Source organism: Physeter macrocephalus, chromosome 1, assembly GCF_002837175.3.
Source record: "Physeter macrocephalus isolate SW-GA chromosome 1, ASM283717v5, whole genome shotgun sequence".
Lineage (NCBI taxonomy): Eukaryota > Metazoa > Chordata > Mammalia > Artiodactyla > Physeteridae > Physeter > Physeter macrocephalus.
Window position 1 is genome coordinate 26786183 of NC_041214.2, and position 20100 is coordinate 26806282.

At 35.3% G+C, this 20100-nt stretch overlaps 1 protein-coding gene across 4 annotated transcripts in view; it reads right to left on the bottom strand.

Moving 5' to 3' along the window:
• RASA2 (RAS p21 protein activator 2) overlaps nucleotides 1-20100 on the bottom strand; it is a 119791-nt gene that overhangs the window by 71493 nt on the left and 28198 nt on the right. For all 4 annotated transcript variants that reach the window (XM_055086243.1, XM_024131875.3, XM_024131874.3 and 1 more), the window contains exons 3-4: nucleotides 18626-18729; nucleotides 9077-9171 (exon numbers count right to left, since the gene is read on the bottom strand). In XM_055086243.1, the coding sequence (XP_054942218.1) occupies nucleotides 9077-9171; nucleotides 18626-18729 (199 nt within the window). The remainder of the gene's footprint in view (nucleotides 1-9076; nucleotides 9172-18625; nucleotides 18730-20100) is intronic.

The window sequence follows — 20100 nt, forward strand, 5'->3', positions numbered from 1 at the left end:
GCTCCGCAACGGGAGAGGCCACAACAGTGAGAGGGCCCCATACCCCAAAAAAAAAAAAAAAAAAAAAAAAAAAAAGATAAAACTTACATTTTAGGAAATTTTGAGTTTAGCAAATTACAAGATGTAGAATGTTTTTCCAGAGAAGATAATAAGTATAGAGATAGTATCATTAAAAGACAGAGAAATCATACAATTCTAAAACAATAAAACTAAGTTAAAGACAGTAAGATTCAATTTGCCAACACTTACTTTTCTCAAATAATTAAGATTTATGGAATATCTACTACATTTTAGGAGGCACTGTGGGAGTGGGTAGGAATCCAAAGAAGTATAAAACAAAGTCACTGCTTATAAGAACTCGCAATCTAGTTGGGCAGACAATAAATAAAAGATAACAATATATGGCCAAGAGCACTGATGAAAAAATGGGATACTGAAAATGAAAATAAAGGACTACTTTCTTAAACAGCCATTAATAAATGGATTTTTAAAAAATTCAGTAGTATAAGTTTAAAGCAAACTATCAACTTCTCAAGAAACAAAGGCTTAGGAACAATATAATCTAGAGCTTGATATTTCTACCCTGCCACTGGTGATGAGCAACTCTAAACTGGTTATGAGCAATTCTGAACTGGTTAAGAATCAGTGTTGGATTACCTCCACCCAGCTCACAAGACAAATTGCCACATTGCCAAGTGGAGATTTCAGGGGTGTGATATCCAGGGACTACTAACATAAGTTATTTCATCAGAGATAGGAAAGTTTATTATCTAGTCACTGTTCCTCTTTGGAACAACCCCTTTCAGACATACACAGAAATCTAACCTGAATCAGCCTATTTTTAATGGGCATATTTTATACAAGAGTGAGTCTGAGGTCCACTAACTACAAATCTCAGGGTTAGACAGATGAGCAATAAACAAACACTGATGGATCTCAACACAAAAGTCTGCATGAGAAAGCTAAGCTCTAAAAAACAAAGGCAATAGCTGTCATAAAATTAGCAGTTAGGTGGAAATGGAACTATATCTAGCCAACCTTCCACTAAAAATCTAGACACAAGTATTTATAAAACCATACATCATTTATAAAATAGGCCTTTCATTAGTCCAGCATTTAATATTCACAACCCCTACTATTCAAGAGTGACCTCAAGAAAGTTCATGATACGTAGTAATTTATAATATTACTCAACCAGAATTTTGAATCATATTTGCTGTCACACCAGCATCTGTGTCACTTGACAAATGAGTGAGCCTAGCCAACTGCACCAACATTTACATCTCAAAGCAGTTGTACCATTTTAACATGTATGTATTTTATGGTAGAAACCTTATACTAACAAGGCACCCCCAACTGTTTCTCAGGAAATGTCTAGGATCTAATCTATTTTTAAAACAATACAAACAATATAGAGTAGGAAAAAAGTATAATAATTTCATTCACAACTAAAAATCACAGCACTGTATCAACTCAAGACTAGAAATCAGAAGATATTTAATGGGGTTCTACCAGGAATCATTATCAGAGTCAGAGCCTACCTAATATGTTCATTACTCCCCGCTGGCTGTTAAACAGAACATTCCTTTGGCATTAGTCAACAATAACGTAATTACGTATTAACCTGGTCAAGAAAAGAGTGGGGAGAGAACAAGCAGACACAAGACACATACTATAAGGGTGGAACACTAAAATTAAAAAGCATTATGAGGCTTCCCTGGTGGCGCAGTGGTTGCGCGTCCACCTGCCGATGCAGGGGAACCGGGTTCACGCCCCGGTCTGGGAAGATCCCACGTGCCGTGGAGCGGCTGGGCCCGTGAGCCATGGCCAATGAGCCTGCGCGTCCGGAGCCTGTGCTCCGCAACGGGAGAGGCCGCAACAGAGGGAGGCCCGCATACCACAAAAAAAAAAAAAAAAAAAAGAATTACAAATTTGCTAATACATTATGAGTTAAATTAAGGAAATTATAATTTCTAAACTATAAAACACTACCTCATTATATACTTTAACATGGAAATATATCATGATACTTAGTAAAAGAAACAAGTCACAAAAGAAGGTGTATAATACAATGTTAATTTATAAAAATAAAACATACTATATATATTACTATATAAAATTATTACACGGCTATCTACCAAAACATTGATAGAACTTATCTTTGGTTGGTAGGATTTCAAATTTTTTTCTTTTTGTTCATCTAGATTTTGTAAGTTTCTACTACCATTGTGTTTTGCTTTCTAATAGAGAAAAATGAACAAGAAGTTTTAAAAATTATTTGAAGCTACTTTTTAGTGTTAGAAACCCAAATTTGAAAACATTTAAGAAAAATTTAGTATTCCTTACTATGTTCACATGACAGTTCAGTTTTACTTACATTTGTCACCATTTTATAGATTTAGATTGTAGCAAAACAAGTTTATTTGTGGGGTGGGGAGGAGAGTTCAGCAAAACATTTCCTAGTTTCCCTTGAAGCCAGGGATAGTGGCTAAGGATAGCCATAAGATACAGTTCTGGCCAATGAGATATAAACAGAAGTTGCCGGTAGAGCATCCAAAGAAGCTTATTGAAAAGGACTCCCTAACTTCAGCAGTGGCTTGAGAGGCTGGAAAGCTTACTCAAAACTTTCCACAATCTCACACTGGGCATGATAAAAATGGGAGCCCAGGGCCCACCAAGATAGAGTGGCTCTCATGAACACCCAGGCTTTCTGTTGGAACCTTTGAAGGCCTATGCTTGAGTACAAAGGGTGAACAACATAGATCAGCCTTTACAAAGAATAAAACCTAGCCTGGAAATCAGCCAAATCCCTAACTGGATTAAAGTGATCAGCCTCCAGCCTAACCACATGCCAAAAGCTAAAGTAAATCTTTCCTGGAGGAAGAAAAACAATATCATCCAGAGTTTCAAGTTATCTCTAAAATATTTCATATTTCAATGTCCAGCATTCCATCAAAAATTACAAAGCATGCCCTAAGACCACACACCAACCCACCCCCCGCAGACACAAAAACCAAAAAATCAAAAACTGACAAAGAGCAGCAGATTCACAGGAGACACAGATGTTGGAGTTAACGGACAGATGTTTCTTTTTTTGAAATAGAAAACAAAATGAAAAACTCAGCAAATACCTGGAAAGTATAAAATATGTCAAATGAAAAATTTAGAATTAAACAATAAAATAACCAAAATGAACATGTATTTAACAGATTAGCCACAGCTGAAAAGAGGACTGGTGAAATAGGAGATAGGTTAGTCAGAGAGGGAGAGAGTAAAAGAGACATATGAGACATAGTAAAATGGTCTATTATTCATGTAACTGAAGTCCCAGAAGAGAGGAGAAAGAACGAACAGGGGAAAAAATAAAAGCTGAAGAGATAATTGCCTGGAATTTTCCTAAACTGAAGAAAGACATCAAGGCACATTAATCAAGAGCCCCTAGGAACACCTAAGTAGGATAAAAAGAAAACCACACGTAGGTGCAGCAGAGTAAAACTGATGAAAACAAAATATAAAGAGAAAATCCTAAGGCAACTAAAAAAAAACGGGACATTACTTACAAAGAGGTAACTGTAAGACGCTGACAAGGAACTATATTTGGTGATAAACATGCAATGTGATTCGGTCCACAACAGCTTTCTTATTATCCAACCTCCTAGGGGAGGTTCAGTGACAAAATAGTATACCTTTCACATATGTCAGAAAATAACGGAAGATCAAATATCTGACACTATATTCTATACTTCTATTTAAAAATAAATCAAATACTTAAAGGGTATTATTCTATATATATTTCATACCACTAATTATATTAGGTTGATATAAGCAATTATATCACATTAGTTTGTATTAGGCAGCATATTTAGGAACTTATTACTGTCTGAAGGTTTATATTCTAACTTTATTTCAGTTACTGTTACAAAAATTTCACAAAGAAAAATCTGTGATTATTTTAACTTTATAGTATGTATAGTCTTGATACCATTTAGAAGATATTATGTGAATTTCTGCATATAATTTGGGAAATTCAAATGAATATAGGTATTTGGGCAAAACACAATGCATGCACTTAAAAACTTCTTGAGTCTAAACATTTTTTTGTCTTATCAACATTAATAAATTAATTTAAACGACCATTAAATTAAATTTTAACAACCATTCCACAGAACTCAAGTATATTTCAACTGATGAAAATTTTTCTTCATATGAAGGAAACTTCTAGATTTCTGAGGGATGTTTTTATATATAGTAATTAATTCTATAAATCATTTTGGACACGACTGCCTATCTGATGAAAAAATAAAGGTTTTACTTAATACCTTCTATTTATGGATGGATTTGTTTTCTCTTTAAAGAAGTATTTATTAAGATCTAGAATGGCTCATTCCTTTATTATTTCTTGTTTATAAATTTACAAATGAGGTTTTTAAGATACCTTTATACTCATTATGTCTTAATTGAGCATGTAAAAAAACCCCTTGATTTATGCATTATTAGCTATAATCTTTGGATTTTTTAAAATGCTTGCTTGTTTTAAACAAGGGCAGAGGCCATATTACCATCCCACACACACCAAAAAAAAAACAACCTATAAAACAATCAATAACTTATGGCTGCAGATGACCTAAGCCAAAAGAAGATTTATAGGAAGGGGCACCGACACAACTCATATTAACTTCGTTTACATGGCAAAGAATACAGAGAAAGAACACCAAGTGAAATAGGATGATAACCAGGACCACAAACTTAAGGAAGAAAATGCTTTGAAAAAGAGGGAGCAGTCAACAGTATCAAAAGTTGCTGAAAGACCATGTAAGAGGAGAACTAAAAAATGTCCACTAGACTTAACACAGTGTCATGCATAACATTAGTGAGAGCTGTCTACGCTCTCCCTCCAACCCACTGTGGGGTCTGAAGGCAGATTAGAGTGGGTTGAGAAAAGAACAGTTCAAGCCACAGGGGAATGCTGCAAAACAAAACAAAAAAGAAAAGGAAAAATAAAGTGTAGCAAAACACACTCATGAAATATTATTAATATTGTCTTGAATGTTTGAAAAGAAAACTGAAAACAATTAACATTAACAACAATAATAAAGCATCTGGGAAACAATTCAAGGTAAGAGGTTAGTGTTCTTAGCAATTTTTGAACTGTTTTGGTATAAAACCCATCTTACCACTATGGAATCCTTTCATCTGAGCGCTAAATTATATTTCTACGTGTGACCTCCCTAGAACTTTAGAACTGAAGGGAATCCTATATACTGAAGTTCTCATGTCACAGTTGAAGATCTTCAGACAACAATAATTAGCAACTCTTTTGGGTACAAATGTCAATTAGAGCTAGGAAATCAAACATCTCCTCTGAAGTAGAGATACCAATCGTTTCCTCTACGTAAACCCCTTTCTTAGGGGACAACACCCCAAAACTTTAATCCCCAATCATATCAAATTAGACAGCAGTGGGCATCTGACCCAAGTCTGCCAAATTTTCTCTCTAAATTGTGGCAGAGAACTGAGTCATACCTTAGAGGGTGAGGGGGCCGTATGCTCAAGTAGGCTCAAAGACTGATGTGGCATTTTTTAGCTGTCAACAAGAAATTAGAGTGGATTTATAGAGAAAAGCAGAAGGGAGAGACATGTTAGTCTCATCAGACATACAAAAAGAATACCATGGAATCTCATCATTAAACAACGATTTTTTTCTTTCCCCTTCATTTTGCAAAGTGAATAGTTATTAAAATTAGAGCAGGGGTTTCCCTGGTGGCACAGTGGCTGGGAGTCTGCCTGCCAATGCAGGGGACACGGGTTCGGACCCTGGTCTGGGAAGATCCCACATGCCTCGGAGCGGCTGGGCCCGTGTGCCACAACTACTGAGTCTGCGCTCTAGAGCCCGCGAGCCACAACTACTGAGTCCATGTGCCACAACTACTGAAGCCCGTGCGCCTAGAACCTGTGCTCTGCAACAAGAGAGGCCCCCGCAATGAGAGGCCTGCACATCGCAGCGAGGAGTGGTCTCCGCTCACCACAACCAGACAGGAGCCTGAGCGCAGCAACAAGGACCCAACGCAGCCAAAAAAAAAAATTAGAGAGAAAAATAGAGATAAAACATTAACTACTCACTTTACAAAATAAAAAGGAAAGAAGAAAAACACTATTTAAACAGTGAGCACTTATACTCAAGGAGCACAATGAGCACATGAGTAGGGAGAAAGGAATCAGTGGGTCTCAATCCTATGTGCCTCCTGCAGTATCTACTGCTGTGTTGAGAAGTCTACACTTTGAAGATACAGTATATATCTTTCATTCACTGTGGTGCTAAATGCAAGCCAGCTATTTTATGTGGTGGTCAACCAAAAACAAACAAACCACCCATTATTTTAGTTTACTTTATGAGAAATTAAAGTCTTTTCAAAAATAATTCTATGCGAACTGTATCTAGTCTATTATAGTAAGCAACCTGATCTCCACTTAGGATGCAGCTCCTGCGTAAATGCCTGACAACTTTCTAGCTCTCACTGGCCATACTGAAATTCTTGTAATTATACCCCAAGGAGCTTCCCAGGAACTTTCTAATGTCCCTCCCTTTTTCTCTGAGCTAATTTGGGTAAGCTTCTGTGCCTTATACTCAGATTTTCCTAAGTGATTCTCTTAATAATCTATTTTGAAGCCTTTTTATGACCAACAGTACAGAATAGTGAAAGGTAGTAAAGCACCGTGGTTAGGAGTTTTAGAATCAGACATGCTCTTTACGGAAATGATGGTTCCATCACTTAACAGTTTTGTGACTTTGCAGATGTCATTTAACCTCTATGAATCTATTTTCCACATCTATAAAATGGAGGTAATGCTACCTACACCTCACAATGCTAATCTGAAGATTGAGATAATATATATTAAGTCCTCAGTACTGTGCTAGATATATGCTGTTCTAATTACTAATAGTAATTATTAGATTAAATTCCTGCTGAACTCAATCTGTCTCACAGCTTTCTCCTATGGCTCCACCAACTGCTCTTATTTCCATGATATTTTTATGAAATTTTATAAAACTTATGCAAGTGAACAAATTCATTAACAAAATAGGATTTGTATGAATCAGGCTGCTTTTCTATCTTTTTTAGACTCACGAGGTTGATTTAATATTCCTAGATCAGCTCTGGAGCGAAACAATATTCCCAATGTACCAGATTAATGTGATAAGTGTCATGCACCCCCTCCCATCCCCTAAAGTACTCTTCCTTCTAAAATTTATTTTAAATACTGAGTAGATCTTACAAATCAACTATCATTTAAGACAAATGAACTGTAAAGGTTAAAAACTCATGGTTATGAAAATAATTCATAGCAAATAAAAAATGTCATGATATCTAATGGTTAAATGCTGTTTGCAGATTTTTGTGTTTCAGCCATGAGTTTTATACATACAATGAAATAAAAAGCCTGTTACCCAGTACTGATCTCTAATACCATCTCCAATAATTATATAAAGAGTATTCTATAGAAATTTCTAACTTTGGAGAACTGGGTCCCTTAAATCCTTTAGCAAGTAACACTGGCCACAAGAAAAAGAATGGACTTTAATAAACCATATCTTAAAATAATCCTCAAACTTCATTTTAGACCAGATTCTCAAAGCCTTTTCTTATCTTTCTTTTTTGTTAAAACTATTAAAAAGAAAAACTAGCACTTCAAAATTTTCATGTCTGCCTTTTGGTAAAGGCATATTAGGGAAATGGACACCTGACTGACTGGTGGTAAACAGACATTTTACATTTGTATAACTATTAACGGCTTTCAAAATACTCTTAAAGGTATTTCATTTAATTCTCACAATCATATGAGTCAACATGGCAACTTTCATTCCCATTTTACAGAAATAAAATTCAAGGTCAGTAAAATAACCACATATGAAAATTAGGACCTCAATTTTTAGACTTCTACTTTAAAACCCTTTCCACTTCATCACATTGCCTCTCACCTGGATCATTTACCATACAGTATAACTGGGATAAGAATAAAAGTTATTGTCAAATGGAAAGAAAAGAACATTAAAATGGGGTAGGGTGGAAAAACAGGAGAAGTTTCAATTATATTTTATACTTAAGAAGGGGTTTTAGCAAACAAATACTTAATTTTTTGAGAATTTAATCAAACAGAATGCTTGAGAGGTTATGAGGAAACAGACACAGGCACTTTATTTGCAAATACCTGTGGGGGTGTGTGCAGTACTTTTTCTTGCCTTAAACTTCTGTTTCAGTCACAGTGACAAATTACAACTTCTTTTAGAGAAGAATAATTCTGCTTGCAGTTATGCCCTTGGGAAATGGTTTCACAATCCTTATCATATTTTATAAATAAATAGGGTTACAAAGAAAGGATTCCCTTTAGATAGAAATAATTTCTAAGAGTAACTCAGACTTTTCAGAGACAAATACAAAAGTTAAGCTACATGGCTAAACATACATCTTTATTCACACATAGAATCTTTAAGATCTCTTATTTTGGCAAGAGGAAAGAAGAGCTTTAAAATAAGTAATGATACCCTTTCAAAAAAAAAAAAAGAAAGATGAACAAAAGGAAGGGTGGGTATGGGAATGAAAGCTCTGCATGGTGGGCTCAGGCATGGTTTGAATGAATAACATTTTCCCAAGTCTAGTGTATTAGAGAGTAAAGAGAGCATCCTGGTCAGAACAGATGAAATAAATCACAGACTTCTAAGGATTCTCCTCAGAGTTAATAAAACATATCTTTTCCATTAAAACTGTTTCCCCATCTTAAAAAATTATTAATTTGCTACTGTGACCCAAATAAAAGAACTATGGAAGGAAAAAAAATGTCCCCCTAATATAACCCCCCCAAACACATACGCGTGCACATACACGTACATTATTCTTGATTTCATGTGTCGAGGCATTTCCTTCCAATTATATGTTACTCAGAGGTCTATAATATTTGCTGCCAGAATTTAAAATAAGGTATGATAAGCTCTCTCTAAATGAACTAGTATAATTAGTTCATTTTTCACTTATTTTCTGTGTGTGACAATCTCTTCCATCACTTAATCCTTAATATTTACCTGAACCTCTGAATTGGAATCAATAGGCTGTAGTGAAAACCAAGTTTCTCTGCCACTGTGGTTACACAAGTCTTCTTTTTTGATGGCTACTTTTCCTGTAAGAAATAAGTAAAACGATGAGGAAACATATTATATATAATCATTAGCACTGTTACATATAATACTTTGTAGAAAACATTTAAAAATAATTTGTATCTGTTGATATCAAAAAATCCATTTTTATAAAGCATTTTTCTATATCTTAAAAAATGAAAAGGTGCCTCATTTCCCTCTACCCATTGGCAGACCCTTCTCTGGGCCATTTTGAATTAGGGGTTTAGACCAAAACTCAGTTGTATTTATATGCAACTGCGTTTTCAATGTACAATGATAGTGCAAACTAATCCTCTCAACTCTTTAACACTATGAATAAACCATATGTTCTTTCTGAGCAGACATATCTGCATTTAATAAGAGTTTATAAGCTCCAATTAAGAGAACAGAAAAACAGTATCATATGGTCACTAATAATTTTGAAAACTGACTTGAAATTATGAGATTAAAACAATTTTATTAAAAATTTGCTTTATCAAAACACTGTAAACACTGCTTATGTTGCTTCAATGCATACACACACACACAAAAATCAAAGCAGTTCCCTAAAGAGTTTCTACGTCTCAGAGACAGATACAGTACAATGAACAAAGTAGTATGAGAGGAAGAAACAGAAATGTTCTTATTATAATGAAGTATTTGCCATGTTGGTACAAAGCATTTCCTTCCTCAATTCAAGTTTTAAGAAGTAGACATAGTTTTGCATATGACCGACAATTTATTCCAACATTCAACACAAAAGCTTCAACAAACGATAAATGCTAAAGCAAAAAACAGTTCACTTTCTTTTATTTTATCAAACAAGAATTTCCATTTTAAGTACCCTAAGTATACTTCATACCATTTTCACTTATGACCATCTTGGTCTTTTAGTTCAACATTTGAAAACTTTTAGAAAACAGTAAAAAAAAAAAAATTTCTGTCAAGATATATCAATTTTTGTGTATCAAGTGGAAAGAAAAGGCATAACAGGAAAACAAACACAGAAAAACTGTCTTTAAAATTTTATTCTAGAATTAGACAGTGGCAATGGTTGCACAACTCTGAATATACTTAAAACCACTGCACTGCACACTTTAAAAGGGTAAGTTTTATGGCATGTAAATAACACATCAATAAAGCTATTATTTAAAAATTTAATATTATAAGACCCTTATTCTACAATTTCCAGGATTTTTAGTTTTATACATTATTTATGAATGTGTATGTAGATGTACATACATGTGCATGTATAATGCATACAAACATCACTAAAGCAAGCCCCCAACTTAAAAAAAGGGCTTTGAAAAAAGTTTAGTCAGAAGTTTTCTGGTTTGATTGATTCATTTACTAATTCAACAAATAATCTCAGTGGCTTTGTATTTTATTTTATTTTATTTTTTGGCTTTGTATTTTAAATGGTGAGTTGATTTCCAGACTTCCTTAACCAAAGTCTATTTAACCAATAATGCTTCTAAAAGCTAGAGTAGGAATCTACCTGTTCTATTTATAACTCACAACTCAGATCACTGGAAACACATCTTCCTTGTCACAAGTGCCTTCCCAAAAGAGAATCCTCTCTTAGTTCACAGGTAAAAAAAAAAAAAAATCCTAAGGCAAGGACCCTCTTCCTCCTATTTCATGTCTCATGTATCCATGGTACTCACTGTCACAAAAGAATTGAACGGTTCTTGTCTTTTGAGAGGGAAACTCTTTTCTGACTAGTCGTATAAATAAGCCGTTTGTAAGCTGAGAAAAACCTGCAATTTTATTGCCAGCTCTTACTTTTATCAAGTTCCTTTTTTTTTTTTTTTTTTTCTTGTGGTATGCGGGCCTCTCACTGCTGTGGCCTCTCCCGTTGCGGAGCACAGGCTCCGGACGCACAGGCCCAGAGGCCATGGCTCACGGGCCCAGCCGCTCTGCGGCATGTGGGATCTTCCTGGACTGGGGCACGAACCCGTGTCCCCTGCACCGGCAGGCGGACTCTCAACCACTGCGCCACCAGGGAATCCCCAAGTTCCTTTTAAGATGTCAGTTTCTAAAATGTAAACATTTAGTCAGCCTGAAGAGCCAGGGAAGAACACATGATCTCAAGAAGTCAGAGAAACTGACAAAGAACAACAGATAAAAATAAAGAAAAATATTTGAAGTCATTAGGTATTAGGATACCTGCAACATGTTCAGCACTTCAAAAGGCAATATAACATATGAAAAAGAAATATATGTCATCAGCCCTAGGGAATCAAACAGGGTAGAGAAGGGTTAGGAGGGGAGGGAGGGAGGGAAAATGAATAAAAGAATGAATGAGAAAGGTGGGAGGGTAAAGGGGAAAGGAATTTGGAGAAGGAGGGGAGGAACAAGGGTCTGAAATACAAATAAGACCAAAAAAATCGTTCATCATTCTTATTCGTTGTGAGCTATCCTTAGTTAAACAGGTTAGATGACAGCTATTAAATATCAAAGGTAGGCGGCCTGATACAGTGGAAAGAGCACTGAACTGAAAGAAAAGCCAGCATTTACTGAACAGCTACCAGGTAGTAAACATTCTTACACATTTTGTTTAATCTTCATAACAATCTTGGGGGAAGAGGATATATTACAGATGAGGAAAGCTGAATGGTATCAAAATCCTGCCCTCTAACAAGTGCTAAAGCCAGCTTTCAAAACCAAGGTACGCCTGCCTGTTCATGTTCCTTCCAACACAGACACTAACTCTGTAGTGTCGACACTACAGACACTACAGACGCTAATTCTGTTACTTATTAAGCTGTGTGATCTTGGGCAATTTATTTAAATTCTACATCTCATTTACCTCCTCTGTATCTGAAACAACTTTCAGCTCTAATGAAACCTATTCCATGCCTCCAACAGTCTAGTCTCCAAAGTGTTTTAGTTTAATGTTTACTATTTTAAACCAAGTTAACTCATTATTTCACTAGCTGTGAGATCACCAACATTGAAAATAAACAAATATATAAATAATCAAGCAACCGCCCCAGGAACCAAATACCCAACACATTATTTAAAGGTGCCATTTCATTTCCCCACTGTACTGACAAACCCATAGACAGAAAGAGCTTAGACCACATATATACACACATATATACCAGATGCTATATTAGTTCCTTAAAATCAGACAAGGAGAGGAAACACAAAAAGAAATGAAGGAACTGTGGAAACAGAAACCATTTCTGTTGGTCTCTAAGTAAAAAAAAGTATTCTTAGCTTTCCATTACCACTTCTAAGCAGCATTTTCTTACCATCTGTAAATATCATGTTATACTAGGCCCCCATTTTTAGGCACAACATATTCTTAGAAATTTCATCCTGATACAGATCACCAACTGGCAAAATCTTGATGGCCTTGTTGCTACTTGGCTACTAGTAGAAATGGCTGAAAGGGTAGATAAAAGTAGCGATAAGTGTGACTGCCTACACAAGATGAAAAAGAACCAGAGGACTGAACAAATTCTGGCAGTATCAATAACAGCAATTCAATCGATGGCAACACTTAGATGCCTTCGTGTACAGGGTTTAGATTGATACCTTTTGGTCTCTGTGGTAGACTGGTATATTAATGGCTTCCAATAAATCATACTTCCTTGTTCTATGCCACTGTGTGGTCCCCTCCAGCACTGACTCTGGGTTTGGCCATGCCACTTACTTTTGCCAATGGGACATCAGCAGATGTAATGCAAGTAGTCTTAATAAGCACCTGCAGTAGGGCTTACCCTCTTGCAACCTCAATACCATGTGGAGTGGAAGGCCCAGATAATGGACAGCACCAGCCATCAGACATATGGGTCAGATCATTCGGCCCAGTCAATTTTTCAGGTAACTGCACATTAGTGACCCCAGGTGAGACCAGCAGAAGAACCACCCAGTTAAGCTCGGCCCAAATTGACAACCTGCAGAATCATGAGCAAATATATGATTGCTAAATTAAGCCGCTGAGTACTGGGGTGTGATTTGTTATGCAGCAATAGATAACTGATGCAGTGCCTATGCAAACAGACACAAAAGTGTAGTCATAAGCAATTTTTAAACAGTAGGTTTGACTTAAGAGCTAAATGCCAGGAGAAATTACAATTCAAAGGGTTTAAGAAATACCTTCGCTATCTTAAACCCAACCTTATTTTATAGGTGAACAAGGCCTAAGAAGGTAGAGTGACTTATTTAAGGGCACAAAGGCAGTTAGTGATAGAGTCATGAATGCAATTCAGGTCTCTAATACCCTAGTGAAATTCTCTTATAACATTCTAAACCATGGGGAAAGAAAAACAAGTTAACCAGCCTACTAAGATAACCATGGTTTAACTGCTTAAGCCTAGATCCCTCTGAAAACTAAAATAACCAGAAAATACACATTAGAAGGTTAAATATATATGTTTTAATATTATTAGGATCCTCACTGGAAATGGAATTTTATTCTTACATAAAGATTTTCTCTTCTCTTTTTCTCCTTTTTTAAGGGAAGAAGACACTATAACTTAGCACAACATATCACACAGTAAAAGACTTTTAAAGCCTTAATTTTACAATTTCCTATCTTTCTTTTTGCAGCATGGTTCCTATGTTTCAAGTTTTCAATTAATCTATAATCAAGTTTTCATACTAACTGTTCCTGCCATATAAGGATTCCTAATATGAAAAACTATGCCCCATATTAATAACAGTTATTACTTCCAGGAAGGGGACTGGGAGGGGGGTCAGTGGCCAAAATTAATTGTCTGTAATACTATAATTAAAATTTCTTTTACATGAAGGATAATATCCATATATTATTATACAATTAAAAATAAAAAACAAACAGGCTTTTAAAGCTATTCAACAAGTACACATTATTAGATCTTCTTAAGTTTAAAAGGTGGCTCTCTCAACGCTAGCTCAAATTTCATTCCCAGAAAATGCTATGGCACTGTTTAGCCTACAACTGGGCAACTCAGTTATAAAATAATTGAGGGAACTCAATTTCCAGTAGCTCGAAATTAAAAAAAACAAAGTGCCACCTAACTTTATGAGTTAATGACAAAAGAAAAATACGTTAAAGTAAAAAAACGTAAAAATTTGTAAGTGAAAATATCAAGATTATTTTCCAACTTTAAATTAAAGGCTATGTACGAACTGTGTTTACTTTAATAATAATAATTTCTATCTGTAAAAGGAAGAACAATTTCTACTAAATGTAGAAATTTTATTTCTTAATAAGAATAAACTTTTTTTTTAACAGTTCCCACACCAAGTTATGGCCTTCTGATACCACTCCTCAAAGGACTGATTTTTACTTTAAAAACAAATAAAAAAACAAAACAAGGGCAACTTTTGGAAATCATAATTATAAACCTCAACTAAAGGCCTTTCCAAGAAATACTATATAATGACTACTTGTAAATAGGTAATGAAAATTACAAAACATTTTCTTAAAATGTTTAGTCAATAAGATACACGCTCTCTCAAGGGTTGTTAATAATCACCAACAGCCTCTATCCAATCTTTATGCTACTCTACCTCTCTCTAGTCTTGCCATTAAAAGATCTCCTTGCCTTCTGAGATATTCATCTCTTCTATCTCTCTTCCAGCTTCCTGATACATTTTATCAATCTTCACTAAAGCCTCATTTTCCCTGCAACCCTCCTTAAATGCTCCCAGGGCAATTTCATTCATTCCAGCAGAGGCTTCAAGTATCACTCAGTGCTAATGACTTTCAAATCCACACCTCCACATCAAATCCAGATTTCTTCTCTGAGCTTCAGATCTGTATTTCCAACAGTCGACCAACGTGTCCACCAAGATACTCCCCAGGTAATGCAAGTTTAACTTGTTTGAAATTTAACTTGTTTGAAATCAAAGTCATCCTCTCCCTTTCACATCCTGAATGCTCCTTATCTCAGTTAATGACAACCATAGAAACAAGACCATTTTTAACTCTTTCCCTTCTTATATCCTCTTTATCTTCTTAGTACCTAAATCCTATTTAAAGCTACTCCTGTGAAGTACATTCCCTCATTTGCATTTCCACTGCCACTACCCTACTCATCTCATTTGATAATAGACTCCTTGATGGCCTCCCTGCCTTTAACCTCTCTCCATTCTAAAGCATAAACTATAGATCAGGGGTCCCCAACCCCCAGGCCACGGACCCATACTGTTAGGAACTGGGCCGCACAGCAGGAGGTAAGGGGCAGGCAAGCAAGCAAAGCTTCATCTGTATTTACAACCGCTTCCCATCGCTCGCATTACTGCCTGAGCTCCGCCTCCTGTCAGATCAGTGGCATTAGATTCTCATAGGAGCACGAACCCTACTGTGAACGGCACATGCGATGGATGTAGGTTGCATGCTCCTTATGAGAATCTAATGCCTGAAGGTCTGAGGTGGTGCTGCTGAGGCGGTGATGCCAGGGCTGGGGAGCGGCTGCAAATACAGATCATCATTAGCAGAGAGGTCTGACTGCCCAGAGACCATAATAAATCAACTGCTTGCAGACTCGTATCAAAACCCTATCGGTGAGTGGCAAGTGAAAACAAGTTCAGGGCTCCCACTGATTCTGCGTTATGGTGAGTTGTATAATTATTTCATTATATATTACAACATAATAATAAGAGAAATAAAGTGCACAATAAATGTAATGCGCTTGAATCATCCCAAAACCACACCCCTCCCCCAGTCCATGGAAAAACTGTCTTCCATGAAACTGGTCCCAAAAAGGTTGGGGACCGCTGCTACAGATGACATATTTAAAGTAGATGTTCATATACTTTAAAAATATGTGTATATATAGTTATATATATGTATACACACTTTAAATACGTAACCTATAGACTCTGCGTTTGTAGTTTGAAAGTTATTGTTTACACCACAGGAAGTTGTTAAACTACAAAACTATATTCGTATATGCAGTTATATATGATTTTTAAAAGGTTCCTCATTCTTAAAAGGCTCAACACTACTGTCTACAGGATAAAGTCCAAATTCCTTAACACAGCTTTGAGGGTCCACCACAACTTGGTCCAATACATATTCCCAGATTCATCTTCTACCACCCTTGGCCTAAGTAATTTACATTTTCCAGCAGATACACCACAAACATGATTCACTTTTTCTTCTCTGCCTCTGCTAATCCCTATTATCTTGAAACTTCTTCCTTTCCCTACCTAGGTAGTCTCTGTTAATCCTCCACCAAACAAAATTAACTCTTCTTTACTCTGTGCTCCCAAGTACTTTGTTCCTACCTCCAGCACAGACCCTATTAAATATATTAGTATTAGAGTATAAATCAGCCTGAAAACCTGGAAGCAACTTGAATCTTATTCACCTTAATATCCCCATCTTTTGTATGCCACATAGACAAGTGTTTGTAAATGTTTGTTTAATTGAATTAAGGATGGAGCCTCAGGGGTGATCCCTAATTAAGGGTTTGCTACACAGAGAAAAGTCTACATATAAGTAAAGAAGTCAGAAGGAAGACAACTAGGAAAATACAATGTCATTAAACTGCTTTTTCCTCCGCTTTCAACAAGTTGAATAAGCAATCCAAAGAGTCTAATGTGACACAGAGGCAGACGAGGATTGAAAATTATGAAAATGCCTTTTGTGACAAAGTATTTGTTATGTATATAGCTGACAGAAGTTAACATATTTATCAAATATGGATGCATAAGAATAAATAAAAGATAAAATTCCATCCAAAAGAAAAATAAGCAAAAGAATTAACAACTAATTCATAGAAGAAAAATGTAAAAGACCAATAAACATATGAAAAAATTCCTCAAGTTCACTAATAATCAGAAAATACAAGTTAAAATGAAATATTTCTTTCACCTATCAAATTGGGAAAAAATTTTTTCAATGACAGTATCCAAGAATGACCAGGGTATAGTGAAATGATTACGCCCATGTCATGTTTGGGGGAATGTAAATTAGTACAATATTTCTGGGAGCCAATGGAAAAATATATATAGAAAAAACCTTAAAAATATTCAAACGCTTTGGCTCAGTATTTTCACCTCTAGGAACTTATCCTAGAAAAAAAGACATGCAAAAATTCATGCAGAAGGATGTTCATAGCAACACCATTTAGAGTAACAAAAATCTGGAAACATAAATCTCTACCACGAAAAGAGTGGTTAAGATAATACATTCCTATAGAAAGGATATTTTAAAAATTACTTGTGAAAAATATTTAATAACATGGGAAAAGGATCATTAGACGATATTAAATGAAAAAGGAAAAAAACTTGAATAAACAGTACAATGTAATAATATAAATGTGTGAAATAAAGAATGGGAAGAAATAAATACACAAATTATTAACTGTAACTGTTCTTATGCAGTCATTACCAATCCCTTAGAACATGTAATAATTTTACAATTAAGAGAAAGTATTATTGTTTTTAAAAGGTTATTTTATCTGCTCTAAAATGATTTTTGGCAAACTTCAAAAAGAAGTTTGTCAGAAAAATGAAGTCAGATTACAGCGATTTAAAAAGAAATAAGTAGTAAGCAGAAGGATATAGACCATTTGTTAAGGAATTCAATAGCAAAAGCAGAAACAAATCAGACGGTAGTTAAGAGGTCAAAGCCAAATAAAGCGTAATCACTTAAACTGTAGGAGATGAGCATGTTTCAAATGGGAAAGGAGAGATGGGGATGATGAAATTCAGGACACTAAAAAGGGAGAGTAATGCATGTAAATTACAGACCTCTACCTGTTATTCAAAGATAGTGGTGCAAAGACCATGAACATGACAATATGTAGCCAGTTAGTTTTGTCCTAGTCAATGCCTACAGATCATACCTCAGACAATTACTTAAGAAACACTTACCGGTCACCAATATAGCCAGAGAGAAGAATATGACTAGATTAAACCAAATTATTACTTCTATTAGAAAAACTTCAAAAACAGATGTTCTTTGGTGGGGATCAAATACTGTGATCTTTGTAAAAAACATTCTTTGAACCATTCAACAATATTTACAGAGCATTTACTAAATATAAGGCACTCCGGCAGTGACAGTCTCTGCCTTCATAAATATCACATATATTCAACTAGAGCACCTAAGACATTAAACAACAAACTGATTTGTCAAATCAGATTCATATAAATCAGCGTTCTACCCGGGATCAAGCTTTACTAATAACATAAAAGAAGTAGACAAATAGACTCTGATACACCTGAAAAACAAACAAACTGATGAACAACTATAATAAATACTACAGAAAGGGACCCACCAGGTACTATGGAAACATACAGTACCATGACTAGGGGGAGATCGGTTATGTCACTTCCCTGAGGAAATGTCACCCAAGCTGAGCATTCAAATTAAAAATCAGATCCACAAATGAACACGAAGTCTACAGGAAAGGACTAGAAAGTTGAGAATATATTATTCTGTTGTTTTCAACACTCTATACTTAGAGAAAGAATGAATATAAACACCAGTGTTGTGATTAAAAGACAATTATGAATAGTACATACCTATACGAAGGTCTCTTTGTAAAACATTCTTATCATAAACATAGAAAGACAAATACTGGAAAGTTCTTGGAATCTCAAAGTAAAATTCTTCACTGAAAAACGGGCTAGAGAGAAAAGGGGGAAAGCTCATTAAATTTAAATTCAACAGCGTCCTCCTATAATGTTTCCAATAAGATAAATTAAAATTACAGATTAAACACCATAAAGAAAAGCTTCAAGAGTTCCAAAATACTTCTCTATGCTAAGTTTCAACTAAACCCTGTACAAATCAAGCTGAACTCTGAAAGGACCTCGATTGCCAGGCTGGGCTCTGAACAAACTGATTTTCTGGAGTCTGCGGACAGAAGATCCAGTAACTGCCTGGGGTCATGCTCACCTAAAGTGGACACAAATGAGAGTTGAGGACAGTGTCATTCACACCATCATCATGTCAAAAATATGTAAATCACAATAATACATAACACCTAAAATGAATAATGCTACGTAAAATGTTATTTTAAAACATACTTTAAAAAATTAAAATAGGTTATTTTTAATCAACTTTATTTAGGTATAAACTACATAAAATAAAATCTAATTTAAAGTACAGAGGTTAATGACTTTTGATTAATTTATAAACCTGTATAGTATCCATCCCAATCAAGATATAGTAACATTGCAACTCCCCACAAAGTTCCCTCTTGTTTCTCTGCAGTTACTCCATCATACCTGTCACAGGCAACCAGTGATCTGATTTCTAGCACTAAAGATCTGGTGTAGGATTTCATATAAATGGAATCAAATAGTATGTACACTTGTGTCCAGCTTCTTTCACTCAGCTTAACATCTACGATATTTGTTCCATCTTGCTGTGTATATCATTAGTTCATTTGTTTTAAGTGCTGAGTAATATTCCATTTATGAATATTCCACAATCCCTTCTCCTAGTGATGTCATTTGAGTTGTTTACAGTTTGGGCTATTAAAAATAAGGCAGCTATGAAGATTTTTATACAAAGCTCTTTTATGTGTTCAGTTCTTTTGGACAGGTAACTAAAAATAGAATTGCTGAGTCAAAAGGGAGGCGAACTTTTAATGTATGAGAAACTGTCAAACTGCTTCCAACGTGGCTGTACTATTCTGCACTCCTACCAGCCATGTATGAGAGCTCCAGCTGCTCCACATCGTTAACTTTTGCTACTGAAAGTCTTTTTAAAATTAGCTACTCTACAACATTATAAATCAACTGTACTTCAATAAAAAGTTGTTTCAAAAAAAATTAGCTATTCTAGTGAATGTGACATGATAAATGTATATACCTGTGTAATCTCTACCCCAATCAAGATAAAGAACAAAGTTTCCTTGTGCAATGACTCACTCCATACTGTCACAGGAACCAGTGATCTGATTTCTATCATGACACATTATGTTCAAGAACGTGTAGTGACAGAAATGGTTTTAAACTGCATTTCCCTGATGGCTAACGATGCTGAATAT